Source organism: Ctenocephalides felis, unplaced genomic scaffold (genome assembly GCF_003426905.1).
Source record: "Ctenocephalides felis isolate EL2017-DRISC unplaced genomic scaffold, ASM342690v1 CF-g0.4_SCAFFOLD_01886, whole genome shotgun sequence".
NCBI lineage: Eukaryota > Metazoa > Arthropoda > Insecta > Siphonaptera > Pulicidae > Ctenocephalides > Ctenocephalides felis.
In genome coordinates, this window is record NW_020538040.1 from 24,509,671 (window position 1) to 24,533,859 (window position 24,189).

Sequence of the window (24,189 nt, forward strand, 5' to 3'; positions counted from 1 at the left end):
GGTACTAAATACACAGCCATATGTCAAGGGCAGAAAACCTAACCTAGAAAACGCACATTTGTCAAACGTAAAATCTTATCATAACTGCATCTTTGTAATATTGCTTGATGACATATGAGTGAAGTTGCATTTTATGTGTAAAACGCCTGATTGCATAGCAAATACATGGAATTTTGGCAAGATTTAGTACCATTTTGTATGGGACATCCTATTATTGGACGTTGACATTGTCCATTTACTTGGGCGTTGACGTCCTACCAAATATTTTGTAATTGGAGAGTAGGCTATAGAATTGCCTACACCTTACCATATGTAGGTTTTGAGACAAATTTTAGGTGTCAATATACAAGTATATATTTACAGACTTACTGCTGGGTATCTCGAATTTCGAGATTCTTACCTAATTTAAGCTTAAATTACTGGACTATAAGTATTATGTTGAATGCAATGTTCTGGACAAAATTTTGTGTACAATTTTTTATGTAATTTATTTTTTACAAGATTTTTGAAAATATTGAAAAATGAGATTTTTGAACATATTGAAATTGTATATATTGAAAATTTTCATTTTTTAAATCATCGGTCTCTGTTATCTCCAAAATTGAATTACCATTTTTGGAAGTCTTTGGCCAGAATCTTCAAAACGGCGGGACCTGCCTTTGCCAAAAACTAATCAGCACGTCTCCTTATCAATACGAGTCGAATGTTTTTTGAATTATCCAAATCGGTTGATCGGTGTTCTCGAAATCGTCGACGGAAATTTCTATCCGCACACACACACACACACACACATACATCCATTTTTTTCTAGGGTATGCAAAAATATTCAGAAACCTCTGAAACGTAAAGATATATAAAAATTTTCATTTTCAATTTTTTGCGATTACTATAACTTACCCTACGGGAAGTTAAAAAAAACTAATATTTTTTGTAAACATTGAAAAAAATGGGATTTTTGTGAATTTTGTATTTTTTGTTTATTGATTTAATTGGACTCTGATATCTCAAAAATTTAATTATCATTCTTGGAACTTTATGACCCGTAACTTCAAAATGGCGGGACCAGCCTTTGCCAAAAACTAATAAGCACGCTTTCCCATCAATACGAATCGAATCTTTTTTGAATATGAATATATAATATAATAGAATAATATAATAGAATAATATAATATCATTCAAATCGGTTGATCCAAAAATTTGTATCCGCAGACACACACACACACATGCATCCATTTTTTCTAAGTTGTGCCAAAATGCTCAGAAACCTCTGAAACGTAAAGATATATAAAAAATTTTGTTTTTGATTTTTTGGCGATTACTGTAACTTGCCTTACGGGAAGTTAAAAAAAATCAACAATAAATCACAAGAATATTATGTGTTTTATCTTCGCCGAGATTTTAATTATCAATTACAAACGTACTTACTCTAACAGATTAAAAGTGGCGAACGAAAATTTGTATCCGCACACACATGTACACACACATATACACATGTATGTACACACACAAGCATACGTTCATTTTTGCTAATGTGTGCCAAAATGTTCAGAAGTCTTTGAAACGTAAAAATATATAAAAATTTTTGTTTTCGATTTTTTGCGGTTACTATAACTCAACCTACGGAAAATTAAGAATAAATCACAATAATATTGTATGTTTTATCTTCGCCGAGATTTTAATTATCAATTACAAATGTACTCACAAATTAAAAGTGGCCTCGTACTGTTTGATCTCCTTGCGGGAAAACTCATGAAATTCACTATAAATATTCCCAGGTTTGAATTTCGGTTTAATTTCAATTCCCTCATCCAAAGCGTCGTTAATTTTCTGTCTTCTGGACAGCACTGAACTTAATTCTTCATCGGCTGGCATTTTGGCAAAAGGATCAAATAAACTCCCGAACAAAACAAAATCACGCACTAAAAATCACTTTATATAAAATTCGGTACGAATTGATATTAATTATTTAAAAGTCGAAATGGTTAAAAGTCGGTTTGGTAAAATAGAATATAAGTCGGAGCACGTGAATTTCGTGTTTCGTTCGTATGCGATTATTACCGTGGAGCAACACGTGCTACCAGTTCCAGCGTTTGCAACGGAATGAGTTTGAGTTTGAGCCGAACGAACGTAGTACGATACGGCGAAACGTGTTAAGCTGGCCCGCCACACGCAGAGTCGCACTAGGAGACCGGATCGAATATTTTAGGAGGGCACTTTTATTTATATGTGCGTATTATGTTTGCCGTAATTTCTAAAACTAGTGGGGCGCATGGCTTTGTGCCTTAAGGCAAATTGCTGGAACTTCCCGTACCAATTTTTTTTTTTTTAAAAGATTAACATTTTTGAAAAAAAAATTACTCTAAAAAATTAGATTTTTGAGAAACTATAAATTTTTGACGAAAATTTACTTTTTTTTGAAAAAATACTTTTTGAAGAAAAGTGTATTTTGAAATATTTTGGAAATTCTGAACTTCTTTTCAAAGCAATCAATCGTACTGCTTTAACTGCATAGAGACGAAATATCGAATCGCGTAAGCGCCGCGCCGCGCCGCTGTCTAACGAATAAACATTGGTATGGAACCCATAGGAATGTAAACAAAATTTATACTTATTGTTAAAATCTCTATAAAATATCTGATAATTTGATGTGCATATGTCTAATGATCATTTTTGACCGCCAAATGGCTCATTTTTTTACTTTTTCCTCCATATCTCCGAAACCGCTAGACCTACCTTCATGAAAATTTTATCGATTCTTCATCTTGTCAATACAAGTGAAATGTTTTTTGAATTATTCAAATCGCTTCATCCGTGTCCCGAAATTGTCGACGAAAATTTGTATCCGAACACACACACACACACGCACACACATACACACACACATACATCCATTTTTTCTAAGGTATGCCAAAATATTCAGAAACCTCTGAAACGTAAAGATATATAAAAATTTTCATTTTCGATTTTTTTGCGATTACTATAACTTGCCCTACGGGGAAGTTAATAATTTTTTTCAAATTGTACGGAAAATTTTTGCATACAAGTTATTTATTATTTTTATTTATTTTTTTATTATTTTACCCTAATTTACATATTTATTTGTTTATTATATATTTATTAACTTCCAGTAGGGTAAGTTATTGGTATTCCCGTAGGGGAAGTACCAGCAATTTTCCTAAAGGCACGATGCTATGCATCCCACTTTTTCGCACAGTTTTCGATTTTTTTGCAATTACTATAACTAACCCTACGGGAAATTAAAAATTTGGAAACAAGTTATATACGTATTATTTTTATTTATTTATTTTATTATTTTTCTCTAACTTGGATAATTTTATATAATTATATAATTACATTATTACTTATTTAATACATTTAATATTAATTAACTTCCACTGGGGTGAATTATAGTAATCGTCAAAAAATCTAAAATGAATTTTTTTGCATTTTTTGTTTCAGAGGCTTCTGATAACTTTGGCATACCATAAAAAAATTATATATATTTTTGCAAAAATCAAAAATGAAAATTCTTGCATATCTTCACGTTTCACAGGCTTTTGAACATTTTGGCATACCTTGAAAAAATTGATGTATGTGAGTGTGTTTTGTGTGTCTACAATTTTTCGTCCACGATTTCAGGCGCACGGGTCAACCGATTTAAAATATTTAAAAAAGTATTCGATTCCTAATGATGAGGAGAACGTGCTGAGTAGTTTTTGGCAAAGATTGGTCCAGACATTTCTGAGATACAGAGCAAAGAGTGCAGAAAATATTAATAAAGTTCTTGAGAGAACAGACCATCCGATTTAAATGATTAAAAAAGATTCAAATCGTAATGATGGGGAGAAGTGTTAATTAGGTTTTGGCAAAGACAAGTCCAGCCGTTTTGGAGATACGAAGGTAAATGTGCGAAAAACGGTAATTTTTGAAAAAAACACAGCATCCGCTTTCAATGATTTAAAGATTATTTTGCTTGTATTGACAGTGTGAAGAAACGATTGGTTTTTGGGGAGATCAAAAAAAAAAAAAAATTAAAACAAACTTTTTTTTTGTATATCAAAAATGATTGGATTTTAATTTTAATTACCCTTAACATCATAATGACACGATTCGCACTCGTTAGTGTAGTGGTAAAATCCGAACACTTCAACCTGTCAATTTGATGATCGTGCGACAAGAACATCACCATGCATATAGGAATTTTGAACACCTGTTTTCTCGTTCGCACAATCATCCGTCATAAAAGGATTATTTAAGCGAATCGAAACATTGAAAACCGTAAATAAGGAGCAAAACCGGCTTATTGCACAAGACTTTTCTTAAATAAAAGAACAAGCGCAAATTCGTCAGATTTAAAAATGCAATATGGGCTTTGAATGTACTTCGTGGTTTTCGGTAGTATATATATATATATATATATATATATATATATATATATATAAGATTTAAATTTGTTTGTTCGATATTGAGACATATTCTTGAATGTTAATTTTCAGCCAATCGTCGAAATAAAAGAAAGCAAATAAATGTCATCATTCAGCATCATTCAGCAACCATTTTTGAAAATAATGTAATAACAATTTTATTTGTTCGCATGTTTGCCATAAAATGTATTTTGATTTTATGAATAAGTTCTTACTCATATCAATGTTGATATAATAATCGTATTATCGAAGTGTTGAACAATCTGCGCTGTTAAATGGCAACGAAAAATAACAAATTTTGTTTAATTATACTGTTCCGAGAACCGATGTTTTTCTATGTTCTACTATGACTAATTGCAATATCAGTAAATTTAATCGATAAATTTTATTTTCACTGAAAATTGTTTTATAAACGTTTATGATAAGCTTATTGACGTAATGCTTAAGAATTTCTCACTTAAATATAGTTTAGCTTAAGAACTTACAATTATATTATAAATAAATCTCAACAATTAATTATGAAGAAACGACCCGGTCGGTCTTTACCAAAAATAATTATTACGATGTCCTACTAATATCTTTCGAACAGTTTTTGAATTTTTAAAATTGGTTCAGGATTTTTAGCTAAAACGTACACATAAATTTATGCACCTAACACATAAGTCTCACAATGAGCAAATAGGTCATAAATGGGCCGATCGTGTCATAAAACTAATCAATGCGAATCCTTATCAAGTTTCATCAAATGGCTTCCAAATTTTAAAAATCGGTGTAGCCGTTTTGAGAAATGTCAAATTTTGGCTCACATACACACTCATACTTTTTTCAATTTTTGTGTCAAACGTTTTAGATTGACTTGAAACATCAATAGATCATAAAATTAGCAAATCAGATTTTCTGCAAAAATAAACTTTTCCTCCGAGAAGTTAATAAAAATATACATATATAGTTTCGGAATCATTTATTATCTCAAATAAGAAAATGGTCTTATAAAATCGTTAATTCATTATAATTCATTTTTATAATTAAATCGCTTTTCACAGGCCTCTAATATTGCGCGGGGTCAATTTGGGCACAAAATCTATTATTATGCCAAGATCTAGCAAAATCCCAGGCGAGCAACAAAAATGATAAAATATAAACAGCATGATTTTACAAAAAATATTTTTACATAATATTTCTCTGTTATATTTTGTGCTCATTGTTTAATTATAATTAAAAATAATTCTTTATTTGGGTTCTTGTTGTTATGGTATGTATTTCTTGTGAAAAAATATTTTATTTATTTAATAAATTTAGAACTATTAGATGATGACACCAAAAAGGTTCTTTTTTTCTTTTTTACTTTATTTTAGCAATCAAAGCCAAACTGGATGTAATTTAACATACTTAAGAGCCTTTATTTGACTTAATTTCAGTGCGATAATAAAAAATTGGAATAAATATAAAACCGTTGAAAAAATAATAAATATACAAATAACAAATATACATATAAATAATACAAAATAAAACTCATTTACGAAAAAAGCAATATTATAGCAATATTAGTTGACTCATATACATTGCATTTGTTAATGATTTGCTTTGTAGATACAGATACGTACTTCGAACAGGAAATCCAAATGAAAACAAAAGTTTGTTAGAAGTATTTCTATTCGATGTCTTGGGACTATGGTATGCCCGTTTTCAGTTTTCTGTCAAGTGGTTTTTATAGTAAAAAATGATATAATGAGATTTTCTTGAAAATAAAAATATTTTTAATTAGTAGTAAGTAGCATTTTGGTTTGGCTGGGACAGTCCCGAATTTCCACCTTTTGTCCCGGTTTTTCTAAAAGCAATATTTGTCCCGGAATCTTTGTAATTAATAGTAAAATTACAATTACTGATCAAATATCTGAAATTGTTATATAAAAGGAGTATATTTATATTAAACAATACGTTATTAATGAGAAAATTTTCGAATACAAAATGCCAAAAGCGGGTTAAAACAGCACATCACATTAATAAATTGAAACTTTGATTTTCAATTTCATAGACATTACCGAAAATTGTGAAAACAATCTTTTTGACTGCCTGGCATAGGTCATAATTTTTTCAAAATAACTATAAAGACAAAATTTTATACTAAGTTTAAAAGCGAAAAAATATATAGATTCAAAATGAAAATATTCTTAACTGAGTGTTTCTGATTGAAAAAAATGATTCATTTAAAATTAACAAATTTTTATTGCATCCTTTAATAGTATTTATTATAGTTCAAAATCAATACATAACTAAAATTTACCGTCCCGATTTTGACTTTAAAAAATATGGTCACCTTACTTTAAGGCAAGATGCACGAACTTCCGGACTTGTGTAAATAATCTATTTAATAAATAAATATATGATAAATGATTAGTATATGATGTCGACCTGTGAAAGTGACAACCTGTCTAAATATCTGCTAGTCGACCAAGTACCTGCCTACCTGTTCACCCGTTTACTTGCATAGTTGTCTACGTATTTATTAGTCTACCAGCTTACCAGTCGACCTGCCTAATTGTCTATTTTTCCTATCCGTCTACCGTTTTACTTATTCACATGTCTACATGTCAAATTTCTGACCTATCTTCCTATTTGTCTACTTGTCTACTTGTCAACCTATTTACTTGTACACCTGTCCACCTATTTACCTGTACATCAATATTTCTACATGTATATGAATCAATAATAATGATTTGCAATGATCATTTCACACCACGAAATGTCACTTTACTATCTTTTTCCCCGAAACCGCTAGACATGTCTTTGCAAAAATGTAACTTATATTTAACTTTTTCAATACAAGTAAAATATTGCTTGAATCATTGGAATCGGATGCCCCCTTCTCGTATAAACTTAGTTTCCATATTTATCACTTTTTTGCTCATATCTTTATCTTTGCCAAAAACTAATCAGCACGTCTTCTCGTCAATAGGAATAGAATGTTTTTTTAATCATTCCAATCGGTTGATCAGTGCTCGCAAAAGTGTCGATAACAAATAGAACCGCACATACAAACTTATACATACATACACATCCTTCTTTCTGATTTATGTCAAAGTGTTCAGAAACCTTTAAAACATAAAAATATGCAAAAATTATCAGTTTCGATTACTATAACTTACCACACGGTAAGTTGAAAATCATAATGATTATATAAATTTGAAAATTACCCAAAAATTTTAGCTTTAGTTAGAGTTAAAGCGAAAACAATCTATGAGTCATTAATGTATTGTCTCACGATGGAAATATAATTATAAGTTCTTAAACTAAACTATATTTAAGTGAGAAATTCTTAAGCATTACGTCAATAAGCTTATCGTACACGTTTATATAAAATAATTTTCAGTGAAAATAATATTTATCGATTAAATTTACTGATATTGCAATTAGTCATAGAAGAACATAGAAAAACATTGGTTCTCGGAACAGTATAATTAAACAAAATTTGTTATTTTTCGTTGCCATTTAACAGCGCAGATTGTTTTCAACACTTCGATAATACGATTATTATATCAACATTGATATGAGTAAGAACTTATTCATAAAATCAAAATACATTTTATGGCAAACATGCGAACAAATAAAATTGTTATTACATTAACGCTCATACCCGGACGCCCAATCAATGGATTGGCATCCGATCTAGACATTCTACAAAGGACTATCAGAAAACTTGCTATTTTTTTTATTTTGTAATAGGTGCAAAAAAATATGAAAATTAAAAAAAAAATTACATTAACGCGTTCCGGGTATAATTTTTTCTAAAAATTTTTTTAATGAACAGCAATCAGAACTTAACGTTAGTAGTAAGTTAAACAGTAAAACAATAAGTACTCAAAACTACCAGGTTTATTTCTTTGAATCGTAGGAATATACATGATGATTTATATTTTTTTATGATTTGAAATACAATGAAAACACTTCTTACAATGCTTATAGGTCAATAAGAAACATTCTGACTTCAAAATTAAATATGGGGTATTAAAAGAATATTTCATTTAGAGCACTCTACTTCTAAGCCAGCTCCTTTCATTATGACTATGTCATTGTTAGATTTTTCGTGGACAGATTTTCCAACAGGATCAAGGTTTTCCAGGAGGGATTTTTGCTCTGGAATGAGTGTTTTATTATCAGTATTAGCCGCCGATGTTAATTTTTCGAACATTTTGTATGCTGATAGTCGTCTAGCCCTTTTCTTTGAACCAGCTGTTCCACTTTGCTCAAACGATCCTACAGAGCACTTTATTGTAAATTGTTTTGCCTGATGTGGCCCCAGATAGTCAGTTATCATAAACTCGGGAATAGGTAATTTTTGGACTTTACAATGATCTTTTAACTTAATAATTATATCATGACCAAAACACTTTTCAAAGTTTTCTAATTCAATGTTCTTTGATGGTGGATCGAGTTCAGATAAAAGTTCAGTAAGCTTTTTAATCGCCGATCTGGCTGCATTTTCCTTAGCCACTTTTTTTATTTTGCTGCTTCCTACAACTCTTACATCATTTTCTCTGTACTTCAAAGTGGTTTCATATACAAATAATTGATCTTTAGTATTCGTACTCTCGTGGACTAAGTTAAATTTAGGCCGTATTAAACAAATTGCACATAATTCATACAAGCTACTTACTGGTGATTTTTCTGCCATTGCATAAAATCAATGATATATCAGAATATTATTGTGTCCTATTTCTGGTTTCTCGTTTTTTTTCAGCAAAATGTATTGCCTTGCTTTTGCAGGATACTAATTATGATCAATCTTGCGTTTAATAACTATGACAATAACGAATTTATGAAACTTATATTATTCAAACTAATGTTGTGAATAACTGATGAGTATTTGTTTTGAAAATAAATTTTTTTCAAAGCTTACTTAAAATAAAAATTGTCATCAATAAAAAATACTGTTCAATGTATAAAATATCTGGCAAATTTTGGACAATATGTTAAATGGATTAGAAATGTTATATTTAATATACTCCCATAGGCGCCTACACTTATTAATCAATTGCCACATTTTTATTTTATTCTTTTTAATTTTTTATTTACAGAAGTCAAAACTAAAATACTTTACATTAACGAGTCCTATGAGTGGCTTCTTAATGACGCAGTTATTTTGTATATGGCGACCCAACTGTTGTCCTATTTCTATGTGATAAATTTAATATTACAATTTCTGTAATACTGATATTTTTTATTGATGCAGTAATGAAAGCTATTAAGAGTAAAAGCTATTATCCTAAGGCAAAAGCGATGCCAATATTGAAACCAGAAACCTGTAAATCCAATCTCATAGCTCTAATCTGTACAAATTATTTGCGTGTACTATTTATATTTAACTTAAATTAAGCTGCATACTTTTCTGAATAATTGGATCGAAGAACCGAAACATGTATGTCTGCAAATGTGAACGTAAAGTGACCCCGTAAGGCTATTTAAATTTGAAATCATATTTAGATATATATTTTCAAATAAAAATAACATCACTACTGTTTAATATATGATTGTTTGAGGCACGGATTGAATCTGTAACCTTGTGCTTGCAAGACCAAAGTTCTTATAACTGAGTTACGAATAAGCCCACGTTGGAAGAAACAATTAGTTAACAAAGTAAACTAACCAGCTTCTAAAACAAATTCTGAATAGATTTAAAAAATTCAAAATCGTTTTTTTATTGATAGGTTACCATTACCATTAAATGGATACTGTTTTTTCACTGATTGTTTTGATTGAATTTTGAAGGACCAAATTTGTTATAAACGCTTTAATTCGTAAATTTATGTATTTATTTTCTGTTGATTACAAATTATATTCGTATTTATAATAAGTTCAATATTGGTTTTGATAACGTATTGATTGACTTGATTTATTTGTATGATTATCGATTGATGATTTTTCGTTTTTTGTTTTTTTTTTATCAATATATATCGCACCCTTTGATATGGCGCGAACAGATACTTTTTGTTTGTAATTTAAATTGTTTCTGCCTCAATTCTTGTTGAAGAACTTCATTATCTTTAGGTAATTAGGAAGTTGATGTAACTCGTCTTAAAGAAAAAGGCCACTTCATTTTTAAAGAAAGCGTTTTTATCTTATTTTTTAATAGAAAAAGTAAAAATGTAGTTTAGGTAAAAAAAATGAGCGAGGTATATGCAGAACGTGCATTTTTGATGTCAAAGCTGCAACCCTTTAAAAATAACTCTGTCAGGCCATTTCTTTTCCTTTTTTTAACTTCTCGTAGGGTAAGTTATAGTAATGGCCCGAAAATCGAAAATGAAAATGATTCATAAAACTTTCTGCTTGTGTTGACAAAGCAATCGCTTTTGAAAAAAACAAATTCAATTTTTTTTTTCAAAAAATTTTTTTTTTAATATCGAAAATAATTCAGATTTTAATTTTAATCTGGCTAAAGTTCTGAAGCTCACTTATATACTTTAAATAAATAATTTTAACTTTTTAATTCAGTTTATGTAAATATCTTATAAATATTAGAGTAAATTATTACAGTATTTATAACATTTCGTTACGGTACGGAAAATTCTAGCAATTTGCCTTAAGACACGATGACTTACACCACTTGTTTTATATTATGAACACATTTATTAATTTTTCTTGACATGCAGTGCGTGGTTTGTTTTTGGCAGGTGCCCCAGTTAGGAGTTGTCCTATCCTGTTTTGATTAATCACTAATACTTAATTACTTAATAGCATTTTTTGACTTTTTATGATTTTATATGCAGATATGCCATCGAAAGGCGATTTTCACTTGAGATTATATTTGAGATCTAAAACTTCAAGTGGTTTCATGCTGCCTGATGTCAAACTTGACCGATTATAGGATCAAACGCCACAGATGGCTCAAGGAAGGCCAGTTGAAACTTTGGAAAATATTAGCTAGAAATGATATCTAAAGTTATCTAAGGTTTTTTGGTCTCTTATTAAATTATATTCGAAGCTATTGTTGTAATTGATTAATGCAATATTGTTAATTGTGTGTACAATTATTAACTTCCCGTAGGGCAAATTATAGTAATCGTCCAAAAATCTAAAATGAAAATTTTGGCATATATTTAAGGTGTTAAAGGTTTCTGTACATTTTGGCATACGTTAGAAAAAATGGATGCGTCTGTGTGTGCGTGCGTGTGTGTGTATGTATGTGTTGATACAATTTTTTGCCCACGTTTTCGGTAGCACGGATCAACCGATTTGAATTATTCAAAAAGCATTCAATTTCTATTGAAAGGCGATTTGCTGTTTTGGTTTTAGGAAAGGTTGGTCCAGCCGTTTCGAGGATACGGAGCAAAGAGTACAGAAAATGGCAATTAGGTTTCTGAAGGAACGAAGCATACAATTTGTATGATTCAAAAAACATTCCACTTGTATTAACGTGCTGAAGAATTAATTGAGATTTTGCAAAGGCAGTTCCAGCGTTTTCAGAGATACAGAAGAAAAAGTTAAATAAAATGTCATTGGCGGTCGAAAGTCAAATATTTTTGACAGTATGGATCAACCGACATCGTATTAAAACATTTCAACAAATTTAAAAAAAATCAAAATTTCAAAAAAATAGATATCAAAATTTACAAATTTTTCAAATTTTTTTATAATTTTCAAAAAAAAATCATAATTCACAGAAAAGTAATTCTCAAAAAAAAAAAAACTAAATTATCTCTTCTGAACATTTAAAAATTTTAAACTACGTTACGGGAAGTTTTAGCATTTTGTCTTAAGGCACGATGCCATGCACCACTAGTTTTAGTTTTGCAGATGCCATTATAGATTGACGATATCCAAAAATTACCCCCCTCGAATTTTTGAAACACAGCATTTAGGGCAAGTGTCCATGGCGCGCTATTTAAATGCATTCGAGTCTCATTATAGTACTGCGCGACTACGGTACGCTTGCACATAAATCCATGGTAAATCTCTTCGTCTGAATCGCGGGTCATGGAGACCTACCCTTATAAACAACAACTTGAAAGGACGAGTGTGACTCACGGTCGGGATTGTTTGTGGGAGTACAAGTCTGTTTGCATGCAGATAAAGATGCATTTGCATATTTTATTGCTCTGCGGACTCGCAAAAGCCATAAGTTGTAAAATGAAATGATGTATTTAATCTGTTTTATTTTTTATTTGCAGCGTGCAGGACAAACTCAATACTCGAAGAGATTACTACTATAGATTTTATCATAAAATCAAATATATGAACTTGAATATCGAAGAACGTGGAAAAAACGTGCGAGGAGAATCGTACGAGTATAAAACGCATGAGCATTATTACTTTATGAGGTTTTTGCATTTTTTATGATCTATATATTTAACAGATCTATTGTATGTATTTATACTCAATAATGTAAATACAAACGAGTGTAAAAAATGGTATGGTAAAGTGATAGAGAATGGTATCAATAGAAATGCTTTAAGATTATTCAAATACGTACAAACATCGAAATCAGGAATTGTCACATTTTTGCGGTATTTACTGATTTTGGATAAAATTATATGTTGTGTATATATTTAAAGGCCAACTCACCGATAAAATATAATTGTTATGTTACGGTTAAATCTTCGTATAAATTGGTAGTAAAAACTGCCAAAAAGCTATATAATTGTTGTGGAATCAGGCGTTTTACACTTATAACCTAACTTTACGTATGTGTTACCAAGAGCACATTAGAAAAATGCACTTATGATAAAATTGTTATTTTGACGTTTATGCGTTTTATAGATTAAATTTCATGTGTGACACGCCTGATTCAAATATTTACGTTTCAAGGGTTGTATGTGTGTGCGTGTGTGTTGCGTGTTCGGGTACAATTTTTCGTCCACGATTTCGGGAGCACAGATCAAACGATTTCAATAATTCAATTCAAGAATTCTATTTCAATAATTCAATTCAATTATTCTATTCGTATTGGCGGGAAAACGTGTTGATTAATTTTTGACAAAGATATATCCAGCCGTTTCGGAGATATGAAGCAAAAAGTGCAAAAATTGCAAAAAATAGCAATTCAGTTTTTGAAAGAACGGAGCGTCCAATTAGAATGATTTAAAAAACATTTTACTTGTATTCAGAGAGTCAGCGGTTTCTGAGATGCAAAAAAAAACAAAAAAAACATTTAGCGGTCATTGGACATATGCATATCATATTAATAGTTATTAACCTTGCACAGAGTAAGTAATCGAAAATGAAAATTTTTATATTGCTTTATGTTCCAAAGGTTTCTGAACATTTTGGCATACCTTACTTAGAAGAAATGAATTTATGTATGTGTGTGTGTAAATACAAGTTTTTGTCGACGATTTCGTAAACACGGATCAACCGATTTAAATAATACAAAAAACATTTGATTTGTATTGGCGGGAAGACGTGCTAATTAGTTTTTGGAAAGGCAGGTCCAGCCATTTCGAAGTTACGGACCAACAAGTGCCAAAAATGGTAATTCAGTTTTTTAGATAAAGGAGCGTCGGATTTGAATGATTTGAATTTTTTTTTTCAATTTGTATTGACGAAATAAAAAACTGATAAAATTTATGGGGAGGCAGGTCCAGAAAAGTAAAACAAATGCTATTTGGCGGTCAAAAATGGTCATTAGACATATGCACATAAAATTATCAAATATTATGTAGAAATTTCAATAACAAATATTGTTTATATTTCTATGGGTTCTGTATCAAAATTTATCCGTTAGACCGCGGCAAGGCACTTACGCGCTTCGATATTTTGTCTCTAAAGTAGCTACGCAGAGCGATAGCTTGAACTAGCTGTAAGTGGAATTCTGTCTTAAGGCAATTAGGGCATCGTGCCTTAAGGCAAATTGCTGGAACTTCCTGTACCAAAAATTATTATTTTTTTTAAAAACGATTAACATTTTTGAAAAAAAATTACTTCGAAAAAATAAGATTTTTGAGAAACTATAAATTTGACAAAAAATAACTTTTTTTTGAAAAAAAAAATTATTTAAATGTTTTTTTTTAAATTTTTTCTTTGAAAAAAAATGTTTTCTATATTTTGACATATGTTAGAAGATCTGAACTTTTTTTCAAAGCAATCGTACTGCTTTAAATGCATAGAGACAAAATATAAAGCGCGTAAGCGCCGCGTCGCTGTCTAACCCATACGGAACCCACAGGAATGTAAACAAAATTTATACTTATTGTTAAAATCTCTATAAAATATCTGATAATTTGATGTGCATATGTCTAATGATCATTTTTGACCGCCAAATGGCATTTTTTTTTACTTTTTTCGTTAGATCTCCGAAACCGCTAAACCTGCCCTTATAAAAATTTGATCAAATCTTCATCTTGTCAATACAAGTAAAATGTTTTTTGAATTATTAAAATCGGACGCTCCGTTCTATTAAAAACTGAGGTGCCGTTTTTGGCACTTTTTGCCCCATATCTTCGGAACGGCTAGACCTACCTCCGCCAAAAACTAATCAGCACGTCTCCTTATCAATAGGGATAGAATGTTTTTTAAATTATTCAAATTGCTTCATCCGTGTTCCCGAAATCGTCGACGAAAATTTGTATCCGCACACACATACATACTACGCACACACACACACACACACATACATCTATTTTTTCTAACAATAAGGTATGCCAAAATATTCAGAAACCTCTGAAACGTAAAGATATATAAAAATTTTCATTTTCGATTTTTTTGCGATTACTATAACTTACCCTACGGGAAGTTAAAAAAATTCAAAATTTTCAAAAAAATTCAAAATTTAAAAAAAAATTTAAAATACAAAACAAAATTTCAAGTTTTTTAAAAAAAAAAAAACAAAAATGTTTAAAAATCTAATTTTTAAAAAATTAAATTTTTGGTACGATGCCATGCAACTCTAGTAATATATCATATTTTCATATAACATGGTTCTGCGACAATGAGATTCGGTCCTTGATCTTTGTTTTATATCATCAGCGATTTTCTGATGATATTGCGTCTGGCAGATTCATCTGGGATAACTGCGCCGTGCGCACGGTACGATGTAGGTCAGGGGCAATTCTGGCGTCAAATCAATATCATGACATTGAACAAGGCTGCGAGCTCTGATGTTCAGGCAACAAACAATGCATTTATTCTATTATTCCAGAATCGTATTACATAATAAAATTAGTCGGTTTTTAATGAGATCATTCAGAGTTGAAAGTTGATCATGCGTAGTAAATGAGATTAAATTTAAAACTATGACGTAAATAGACGGTAATAGTTCTTAACCCTTACAAGACGTCTTTACAAATATTGAAAAAACTAGCGGTGTATGGCGCATCGTGCCTTAAGGCAATTGCTGGAACTTCCCGTACCAAAAAAATTTTTTTTTAAAAAAGATTGAATTATTTTAAACTTTGAAATAATTAGATGTTGGAGAAATTTCAAATTTTTGAAAAAAAATTAATTTTTGGAAAAAAAAAATTTGGAAAAATAAGTTTTTTTTTTTCATTTTGAAATATTTTGGAAATTTTGAACTTTTTTTCAAAGCAATTGCACTGCTTTATCTGCATAGAAACGAACGATGTTACGAAATCCATAGAAATGGGTACAAAAGTGATACACATTATTAAAATTTCCATGAAATATCTGATAATTTGATGTCGACCATTGTTTGACCCGGCGGGTAACGTATAGGTCTAAACCTATTTATTATACGCTTATAATAACCCTGTAAGACGTATAGGTCTAAACCTATTAATTATACGCTTATAATAACCCGGTAAGACTGTACATGGAACCAAACAGGTCGACCATTGTTTGACCCGTGCTGTATGGGTATGTTCGAAATAAAGAATTGATGAAATTTTTGGTAAGGTAGGTCTAGCGGTTTCGGAGATACAGAAAAAAAGATAAAATAAATTGAAATTTGGCGGTCAAAAATGATCATCAGACATAAGCACATCAAATTATCAGATATTTAATAAAATTTTCAAAAATGAGTACTAATTTTGTTACAATTTTGTTGGATTCCGTACCAAGATTGTAACAAAGATTGGTTCAAGCAAATTTCGAAATTTTCTGAAAAAAAATTCAAAATTTCAAAAATGAACCAAGTGTTTTTTTGCAATGTTGTTTTGATTGAATTTTGAAGGACCAAATTTGTTATAAACACTTTAATTCATAAATTTATGTATTTATTTTCTGTTGATTACAAATTATATTCGTATTTATAATAAGTTCAATATTGGTTTTGATAACGTATTGATTGACTTGATTTATTTGTGTGATTATCGATTGATGATTTTTTGTTTTTATATCAATATTTATCGCACCCTTTGATATGGAGCGAACACCAAGTTTTATACTTCAAATATGAATTTTAAATTTACAATATTCTAATCGGAAGAAACCTATCCTCAGATGGTTTCATTCGGCAACACTTGCTAATATAAACTTTATCAAGTGCTTTGCGCGATAAGATTGCTTTGTATATTTTATGAACGACAAAATATATAGTGATTATAATTAACCATTTAAAAATGTTTAAAACAATTATTATTAATCAATATTTACTGATTACTGATTTTTCATTCTCGAATATTTAATTCTGGTACGGAAAGTTTCGGCAATTTGCCTTAAGGCCCGATGCCATGCACCACTAGTTAATTGATAATTTTGATAAATTTTTTTAATTTTTGTAGGATTTTTTGACGGAACATTTTGCATTTTCATTAAACGGTTACGGAAAGGATAGGAGGTCCATCAATCATGCCGAGAAACTGGTCAACGCGAGTCTTAATAAACATTTTTAAATTTTTGAGGTCAGTAAAAGACAATTTTCAGAATAAAAAAGTGGCAAAATTATGTTGACATACATACTCAAAAAAGTTTTTTAATTTAATATTTATTTGTAATAGATATTACATTAATGAAATGAAATGTATATAAATATGAAAACTGCTTTTCATAATCTCTCATACCAGGCATCTCTGTCTGACTGAGATATGAAAATAATGTATATATATATAAATAAAAAAATAAAAACTAAAAATAAAAAAAAAGTTTTGTATTCAGTTTAATTTTACTACTATTATTATTTTCAGGCAAAAGAATCGACGACAAATATTGTCTGAGAGATCAGGACAAATTTCCAAGGAAAGAGAGATCAAAGTATAGTGTTCTTACACTATTGACCTTAGAACATGCATGTTTTTGTGTGCATGTTCTAAAAGACAATTTGAACAATCAAAGGAAGAATTTAAACCAAATCTGAAAAAAATTTGGCGGTCAAAAATGATCATCAGACATAAGCACATCAAATTATCAGATATTTAATAAAATTTTCAAAAATGAGTACTAATTTTGTTACAATTTTGTTGGATTCCGTACCAAGATTGTAACAAAGATTGGTTCAAGCAAATTTCGAAATTTTCTGAAAAAAAATTCAAAATTTCAAAAATGAACCAAGTGTTTTTTGCAATGTTGTTTTGATTGAATTTTGAAGGACCAAATTTGTTATAAACACTTTAATTCATAAATTTATGTATTTATTTTCTGTTGATTACAAATTATATTCGTATTTATAATAAGTTCAATATTGGTTTTGATAACGTATTGATTGACTTGATTTATTTGTGTGATTATCGATTGATGATTTTTTGTTTTTATATCAATATTTATCGCACCCTTTGATATGGAGCGAACACCAAGTTTTATACTTCAAATATGAATTTTAAATTTACAATATTCTAATCGGAAGAAACCTATCCTCAGATGGTTTCATTCGGCAACACTTGCTAATATAAACTTTATCAAGTGCTTTGCGCGATAAGATTGCTTTGTATATTTTATGAACGACAAAATATATAGTGATTATAATTAACCATTTAAAAATGTTTAAAACAATTATTATTAATCAATATTTACTGATTACTGATTTTTCATTCTCGAATATTTAATTCTGGTACGGAAAGTTTCGGCAATTTGCCTTAAGGCCCGATGCCATGCACCACTAGTTAATTGATAATTTTGATAAATTTTTTTAATTTTTGTAGGATTTTTTGACGGAACATTTTGCATTTTCATTAAACGGTTACGGAAAGGATAGGAGGTCCATCAATCATGCCGAAAAACTGGTCAACGCGAGTCTTAATAAACATTTTTAAATTTTTGAGGTCAGTAAAAGACAATTTTCAGAATAAAAAAGTGGCAAAATTATGTTGACATACATACTCAAAAAAGTTTTTTAATTTAATATTTATTTGTAATAGATATTACATTAATGAAATGAAATGTATATAAATATGAAAACTGCTTTTCATAATCTCTCATACCAGGCATCTCTGTCTGACTGAGATATGAAAATAATGTATATATATATAAATAAAAAAATAAAAACTAAAAATAAAAAAAAAGTTTTGTATTCAGTTTAATTTTACTACTATTATTATTTTCAGGCAAAAGAATCGACGACAAATATTGTCTGAGAGATCAGGACAAATTTCCAAGGAAAGAGAGATCAAAGTATAGTGTTCTTACACTATTGACCTTAGAACATGCATGTTTTTGTGTGCATGTTCTAAAAGACAATTTGAACAATCAAAGGAAGAATTTAAACCAAATCTGAAAAAACATTTGAAAATCTGCTATTTCCAGGATCAATACTATTTTGAATAGATGGCGAGAGTAAATTCTACTCCACAGTTGAGCCGTATGTTGCCAGATGTCTCTTTATAAATATATTAATCCGTTCCAGATTTTAAATATGCCATATGATAACAGCCACAATGGCTTAAAGTGCAGAGAAATCATAAAATTAGCAAATCCAATTTTTGGGGGAAAACAATATTCTGCTTCGAGAACTCAAAACAATTTAAAAGCAATTGAATAATGGAGCTTGTTCCATCTCTATCTATTCTAAGAAACAATTTGAACAACTAAAGCACAAACTTAAACCAAAGTAAGAAGTTAAACCAAATTAAGAACTTAAACCAAATCAAGAACTTAAACCAAATCAAGAACTTAAACCAAACCAAGAATTTAAACCAAGAACTTAAACCAAATCAAGAATTTAAACCAAATCAGCAAAAACGTTGGAGACTCTGTTATTTCCTGGTTCAATACTATTTTGAATAGATGGCAAAAGTAAATTCTACTAAACTGTTCAGGCGTGTGCTGTTAGATGACTCTTTTTAAATATATTGATCAGCCCGAGATTCAAACCCAAAATCATAAAATGCATCTTATGCAAATATCATAAAAAATTAAAAATATCAATAGATGAACATTCATAGTGTTTGAAGTTATTATCTTTACATACTATTCAACATGACAATAATATACCACTAATAACTGAATCATTCAAGATTTTCTTTGGAACAAGAAATTCAAAATAAATATCGTATTCATTACAAGTATTATATTATGTTATTCTGGATATGAAATAAAAATAAATTTCAAATCCTCCGAGTAAAGGGAATTTTCTGCTGTAACGTGATATTGAAGTTGCTATAATACAAGTCCATAAAGTTTGGAACAAGGAATAATGCAGATGATTGATGATTTGTTAGAGAGGAAAATATATACTTTAAAAGTGCTGTCACATCATGATCTTATTTAAAAATCTAACTTTCTAGAATATTATGTATTATATGAATATAAAAGTATGTGTGTGTGTGTGTGTGTGTGCGTGCGTGTATGTGAACAGATTTTTTACCGTAAATCGACGTTTTCTCCAAAACGGTTGGACCGATTTCAAAAATTTAAAAGCCATTCGATGTATTTTGATGAGGACTAGCGTTTCTGAATCTGAACTAGCGGCCGAGCCGTTTCTTTGTAAATCGCAGAAAAGTGAGAAAATTTTCGTCCACGTTTTAGCCCGCAATTCTTAAACGATTTTGAAAGTTCAAAAACCGTTCGAAAGATATTGGTTGGGAATCGTGCTGATTAGTTTTTGGTAAAGATTGGCCGGGCAGTTTTCTTGTAATAAAGTTTAAAAAAAAAATTAGACGATTTTTATTATTATTTTTTTGACGGTAAATACCATAGTCTTCTAGACCATACTAAAATATTACAGCCCTACGACAACTCGTTTAGCTTAAAAAATTCATCAAAGTTTGCAAAAATTAGTATCGTTCTTTTGGCATTTGTCAAAATTAGACCTTTGATCTACGTTTTCTCAGAAACGCCTGAACCGATTTCAGAAATTTAAAGATCATTTGATGTATCTCAATGAGGACTATCGTTTGTCAGTTTTGTGAGACGATCTGCCAAACCGTTTCTTTGTAATTTGAAAAAGAGTGTTAAACTTTTCTTCCAAATTTAAGCTAAAACTACCGAATCGATTTTAAAAAATCAAAAACTGTTCGAGAGATATTAGTTGGGAATGATACTGATTAGTTTTAGGTGAAAATCTACTGAGCCGTTTTCTTGTAATTAACTGTTGAAAAAAAAAATTAAGCCGATTTTTATGGAACTTTGTTTGGCGATATATATCATGGTCTTATAGAACTTACTGAAATATTATGGCCTAACGACAAGTAGTTTAATTTTAAAAATTCATCAAAGATTGAGAAAAAGAGTGTTTTTTTTTAACATTTGTTAATATTACAATTAAAGGATTTACTTGGTATAATGGCAGGAGTACTTGGTCTTAATGAACATACTAAACCATTAAAGTCCTGCGGAAACTGATCCAATTATATAAATTGTTGATTTTTGAAAATTTGCTTTTAGAAAATACTCCGAGTTAACGTGTTCGATCGTTTTCAATTATGTGTCACAGATGGCGCAAAAATTTACTTAATGACGTATGTTAATAACAAATATAAGAAACCTTCAGTTGGCGTGCGCTTTAACTAAGTGTTTATATTAAGAGCTAATACTATTAGAGATTCATTTTTCATTCATTTGGAAGTATTTGCGCTCTTGGGAGCAAAGAAATTCAAAAATGTCCTTGTTAAGGACCACCCTAATATATATATATATATATATATATATATATATATATATATATATATATGATTTGAATATGTATGTACATATATGCATTACAATGTATATATGTATACATACAATGATATATACATATGTACACGCAATATCCTTTTCAAATATGAAAAACGTATCAGAGATAGATGTAAAGCCAAAAAGGAAATGAAAAAGAGCAACAGAGTGCTTTGTGGTTATTTGAAAACGATTGTCTATGAACATGTAACGTATTTTTATACGTTTTATACATATATAGGTTTATATAAACCTATATCTTGTGTACGAGCATAATAAAGGGTACATTTCTCTCAGATATTATATATATAATTAATATCTATATTCGTCGTTTAGGCAGCATTTTGCGGTTACAAGCCATAGGAACCAAATTACACATTTGAATATTTCAATAATTTTTATTGTACAAAAACGAAGTCATACATAGGCAAGCCGATTATAAATACAATTTATTGATATCAAAAATTCAACATATTCTCTTTGTTATTATTTATTATTTAATACCCTATCGTGATGCTAATATTATAGAAACTAATAGTATTATTTCATATTGTATACTTTTTGTCGTATTGGAACTAATAGATTTATTTATGGTGGTATTAATATTATATCAATTATTATAATTATAATATAACAATAGATTTATTTAGGTTATAATTTCTTGTGATAATATTATAGATTTCTTCTTGTAATAATATTATAGAATCTGATTATTTGTCATTGTACAAATCAATAATTATAATTTGATTAATTATGGAATATGTCATTAGATATAAAAAAATTACTTTTTAAATTTTTTGCAAATAAATCAAAGATTTCTGATTTAAAATACATTACAATTACATCTATATATTAAAAAAAAATTATGCACGCTCCTAAAATTCAACTGCAATATCAAATTGTCATACTGAACTGCGTGGGAAAACTTAATATTAAATACAATTTTGTAATTACCCCACGGTTCCAGGGCAGCTTGATATCAATTAAGAAATATTGAGTAATAAACTTACAAGCATGTTAAAATCAAGTTAGCATTTAGTCCCAATCGAATAGCAATGTAGTTGGAATCCACTCAGAAATAGGAATTTTTTGTATGATATAAGTTATAACCAAAAGGGAAATAAATTATGGTGGAATGTAGTGATAACCTAGTAAGAATGTAATGAGATTCGAGTCCAAATGTAAAGAAACTAGTATAAGTTTTGAATAAGTTGCAAACAAGAATGCAACAAGATTCAAATGAGAATTCAAGAACAATATTTGTATCTTATAAGATTCTTGTTAACTTCCCGTAGGGTAGTTATAGTAATGGGCCGAAAATCGAAATTGAAAATTTTTGCTTTTCTCGACGTTTTGAAGGTTTCTGAACATTTTGGCATACCTCAGAAAAAATGAATGTGTGTGTATGTGTATGGATACAACTTTTCGTCCACGTTTTCGGGCGCACGAATCAACCGATTTTAATGGTTAAAAACATTCGATTCCTATTGATAGGGAGATGTGCTGATTAGTTTTTGGCAGGTCCAGCCATTTCGGAGATACGGAGCAAAGAGTCCGGAAATAGAAATCGAGTTTTTGAGAGATCGGAGCATCCGATTTGAATGATTAAAAACATTCAATTCGTAATGACGGGGAGAAGTGGTCCACTGGTTTCGGATATACAGAGCTAAATGTGCAAAAAATGGCAGTTTTTTATTTTAATACTGACTAAAGTCCTAATATACTTTAAACGAATAATTTCAACTTTGCAACTCATTTTATATAATTCTTATAAATATTAGACAATGTTACAATATTTATAATAATCTATTTGAAAACATTTGAACATTTCGTTACGGTACGAGAAGTTCCAGCAATTTAAGGCACGATACCATGCACCCAACTAGTTGAATATGGTATAATATTCAATTATTTTAAATATAATAATGTATGTGATTGAGATAAGATTCAAATAAAAACTAAACTTGATCCAATTGTTCAAATACGAATTTTATACTAATAGGATTCTTGATAGAATCCAGCTGGCATCAAAATGGGAAAAGGTTCTAGCTAAGAGGCACTTGTAATTAAAAAATTTGGTAATATTTATTATATTTTAATTTATTTTAGTAATATATAGTACAAGTAATATCTACTAACAAGAATCGACGAGAATCGAAAACGCACGTACGACAACGAGTTTTTGAATTCTTAAAATCGAATCAGGATTACGGGCTAAGACAGGACGACAATTTTTCATGCTATTTTTTAGCTAATATGAAGCACCATACTAATTTCAATTACATCAGATGATTTTAAAATTTTTGAAATCGGTGCAGCCGTTTACAAAAAAAGTGGACGAGCAATAAAAAAAAATCGGCTCACACACACACACACACATACATACTTCAGCCAAATTAGGTTTCAATCATTTCATAATGACTTGATGTGTCGAGAAAACATAAAATTGGCAATCGGATTTTTAGGCATAAGCAAACTTCTCCTTCGGGAAGTTTAATAAAGTGATTCTACTTTATAGTCCAGTCAGCAGTTATGCGACAAATATTCTTGGCTTTTACGACAGTTGTATGTGACAACTATTCTTGCAAGTAACTTAAACAGAAGGGTGTTACCGTCCCCAGCACCCTTTTACCCTAATATTTGAATCGAGGACCCAACTTCTACCACAACACATACATCAAAACAAACAATTTTTCTCAGGTCCGCCAAAATGATCAGGAGGTGATAACGTAGAAGTCAATATGTGTTCTTCAGAGCGTTGATGCTCGAACCACCTCAGATGTTACACGCT

At 29.8% G+C, this 24,189-nt stretch overlaps 2 protein-coding genes across 2 annotated transcripts in view; both read right to left on the reverse strand.

Annotated features, from left to right (window-relative positions):
- LOC113377195 (EF-hand domain-containing protein D2 homolog) overlaps positions 1-1,872 on the reverse strand; it is a 59,286-nt gene extending 57,414 nt beyond the window's left edge. Inside the window, exon 1 of the mRNA XM_026617420.1 lies at positions 1,703-1,872. Within this exon, the coding sequence (XP_026473205.1) occupies positions 1,703-1,872 (170 nt within the window). The remainder of the gene's footprint in view (positions 1-1,702) is intronic.
- Positions 1,873-8,442: 6,570 nt separating this feature from the next.
- On the reverse strand, positions 8,443-9,096 carry LOC113374786 (interferon-inducible double-stranded RNA-dependent protein kinase activator A homolog). Its single transcript, XM_026614753.1, has one exon. It carries the CDS (start codon positions 9,094-9,096, stop codon positions 8,443-8,445), a length of 654 nt encoding a protein of 217 aa, XP_026470538.1.
- Positions 9,097-24,189: the final 15,093 nt, after the last annotated feature.

What these genes read in the sequence shown, in the direction of transcription:
- LOC113374786 (XM_026614753.1), bottom strand. Translation starts at nt 9,096, where the DNA reads ATGGCAGAAAAATCACCAGTAAGTAGCTTGTATGAATTATGTGCAATT.